This window comes from Capra hircus (assembly GCF_001704415.2).
Source record: "Capra hircus breed San Clemente chromosome X unlocalized genomic scaffold, ASM170441v1, whole genome shotgun sequence".
NCBI classification, from domain to species: Eukaryota; Metazoa; Chordata; class Mammalia; order Artiodactyla; family Bovidae; genus Capra; species Capra hircus.
In genome coordinates this window covers 49035815-49038836 of record NW_017189516.1, presented here as the reverse complement: position 1 = coordinate 49038836, position 3022 = coordinate 49035815, and the positions used below count along the sequence as shown (strand labels likewise).

At 40.8% G+C, this 3022-nt stretch overlaps 1 protein-coding gene across 1 annotated transcript; it reads left to right on the top strand.

Annotated features, from left to right (window-relative positions):
• The first annotated feature begins 976 nt into the window (after window positions 1-976).
• Window positions 977-1474, top strand: LOC102191507 (40S ribosomal protein S15-like). Its single transcript, XM_005701030.2, has one exon. The coding sequence runs from the start codon at window positions 977-979 to the stop codon at window positions 1472-1474; it is 498 nt and encodes a 165-aa protein (XP_005701087.1).
• Window positions 1475-3022: the final 1548 nt, after the last annotated feature.

The following is a 3022-nucleotide window of genomic DNA, read 5'->3' as shown; positions in this document are numbered from 1 at the left end:
AATGCAGTACTTGGATTCAATCTCAAAAACGACAGAATGATCTCTGTTCGTCTCCAAGGCAAACCATTCAATATCACGGTAATCCAAGTCTATGCTCTGACCAGTAACGCTGAAGAAGCTGAAGTTGAACAGTTCAATGAAGACCTACAAGACTCTAGAACTAACACCCAAAAAGGATGTCCTTTTAATTACAGGGGACTAGGAAGCCAAGAAACACCTGGAAACAGGCAAATTTGGCCTTGGAGTACAGAATCAAGCAGGGCAAAGGCTAATAGAGTTCTGTCAAGAGAACGCAGTGGTCATAGCAAACACCCTCTTCCAACAACACAAGAGAAGACACTACACATGGACATCACCAGATGGTCGACACTGAAATCAGATAGATTATATTCTTTGCAGCCAAAGATGGAAAAGCTCTATACAGTCAGCAAAAAACAAGACAGGGAGCTGACTGTGGCTCAGATCATGAAATCCTTATTGCCAAATTTAGACTGAAATTGAAGAAAGTGGAGAAAACCACTAGACCACTCAGGTATGACCTAAACCAAATCCCTTATGACTACACAGTGGAAGTGAGAAATAGATTTAAGGGACTAGATCTGATAGAGTGTCTGATGAACTATGGATGGAGGTATGTGACATTGTACAGGAGACAGGAATCAAGACCGTCCCCAAGAATAAGAAATGCAAAAAAAAAAAAATTGGGTGAGGGACCCAAATATACATTTTGCCAAAGAAGACATACATACCAAGGCCCATGAAAAGGTTCTCAATGTCACTAATTAGCAGAGAAATGCAATTCCAAACCACAAAAAAAATCACCTCACATCCGTTACACTGGCTATCATCAAAAAGATAAGAAATAAAAATGTTGGCAAGGAGGCAGAGAAAAGGGAACCCTTGCACACTGTTGGTGGTAATCTAAATTGATACAGCACTATGGAAAACAGTATGGAAGTTCCTAAAAAAATTAAAAATGGACTACCAACATTTTCCAATAACTGACAAGGTGGCAGAAGTGAAGCGAAAGAAGCAGACCTTGCACAAGTCCACCTATTTCAGGCGTGGACCTCGACCAGTTGCTGGACAAGTCCTACAAGCCGCTGATGCAAGTGTGAAGTGCCTGGCAGCAACCATGGCTGAACTGGGCCTGTGGAGGAAGCAGCATCCCATGGCTGAAGTGCCTGCACAAGGCCAGAATGAGGCGCCGCCCACGGAGAAGCCTAGGGTTGTGATGACACACCTGTGGGACATGATCATCCTGTCCAAGATGGCAGGCGGCTACAACAGCAAGACGTTCACCCAGGTGGAAATCAAGCCTGGGATGACTGGACACTGTGCCGGCAGGCTCTCAATGACCTACCAGCCTGTGAAGCATGAGCTGCTCAGGCACCAGAGGCACCCACTTCTCCAGCTTCAACCTCTTCAAGAAGCCTGCTTGGCCAATAAAGGCACAGACTTCTCTAAAAATTAAGTAACTGTTAAAAAATAACAATAGGACTACTTTTTGATCCAGCAATTCCACTTCTGGGTATATATCCGAAAGAAATAAAATCACTGTCTCAAAAAGGTATCTGCACCTATGTGTTCATTGCAGCATTATTTATAATAGCCAAGACAAGAAAATGCCTAAGTGCCCATCCACATGAATGGATAAAGATGTTTTGAGATATTTATATATATATAGGCTTCCCTGGTGGCTCAGTGGTAAAGAATCCACCTGCAATGCAGGAGACACAGAAGAGGGGTTCGATCACTGGGTCAGGAAGATCCCCGGAGGAGGGCATGGTAATCCACTCCAGTATTCTTGTCTGGAGAATCTCATGGAGTGAGGAGCCTGGCGGGCTACAGTCCATAGGGTCACAAAGAGCCGGACATGACTGAGGCAACTGTGAACAAACACACATACACATATATATGAATATTATTCAGCCATTACAAAAATAAAATCTTGCCATTTGCAACAATGTGGATGAGGGCATTGTGCTAAATGAAATAAGTCAGAAAAAAAATACCATATGACCTCACTAATACATATAATCTAGTAAAATTGATCTCATAGAAACAGGGAACAGATTGGTGGTTGCCAGAGGCAGGGAGTTGCAGAGGTGGAAGGGGGCCTGGGTGAAGGTGGTCAAAAGTAGATACTTTCAGTTATAAAATAAATTGAAGTTCTGGGGATGTAATGTAAAGCATGATGACTATAGTTTAAAATACTGTATTGCATATTTGAAAACTTCTAAGAGAATAGATCCTAAAAGTTCTAATCACAAGAAAAAAAAACTACATGAGGTGGTGGATATAATTAAACTTATTGTAATCATTTCACGATATAGACACATATCAAATCTTATGTTTTAGACCTTAAACTTATACAACACTATATGTCAATTTTATCTCAATAAAGCTAGAAGAAAAAAATTAAACCAGTCTTAGGTGCTGCTAGGGGAGGTTCCAACTTCAAACAGCATGTTACACATGATTAGTTAGCCCACTGCCCTTATCTTGGGCAAGAGTCAGTGTCAGTCAGTATTCCAGTCTAGCTGTAAATAATTCTATCCTTTGCAGCTACAAAGGTGATAGCCTAGAGAAAATGCTGCTTAAGCCAAGTTTTGAGGAATAAATAGGCATCTACGTTCTTTGTGAATTTAGTAGTGCATGACATTTACTTGATAGTCAATAAATATGACTTATTAGTTGCTATATGAAGAAAGAAAAATAATTTCTGACTAAATTCTATAGTAGTTTAAATTTTCTTTCTTTAGCATTTGTATTACCTGTAAAATCTTTTGCCAGCATGTAAGATTATAATGTCTTACTATTTGGGGAATGAGCTCAATTTAGATCTGAGAAGCAAGACTTATTCTTATAATAACCAAAGCTACCTTTTTTTAGGTCCTTCGATGGCTCAGTGGTAAGGAATCTGCCTGCAGTGCAGGAGCCACAGGAGACATGGGTTTGATTCTTGGGTCAGGAAGATCCCCCGGAGGAGGAAATGGCAACCCACTCCAATATTCTTGCC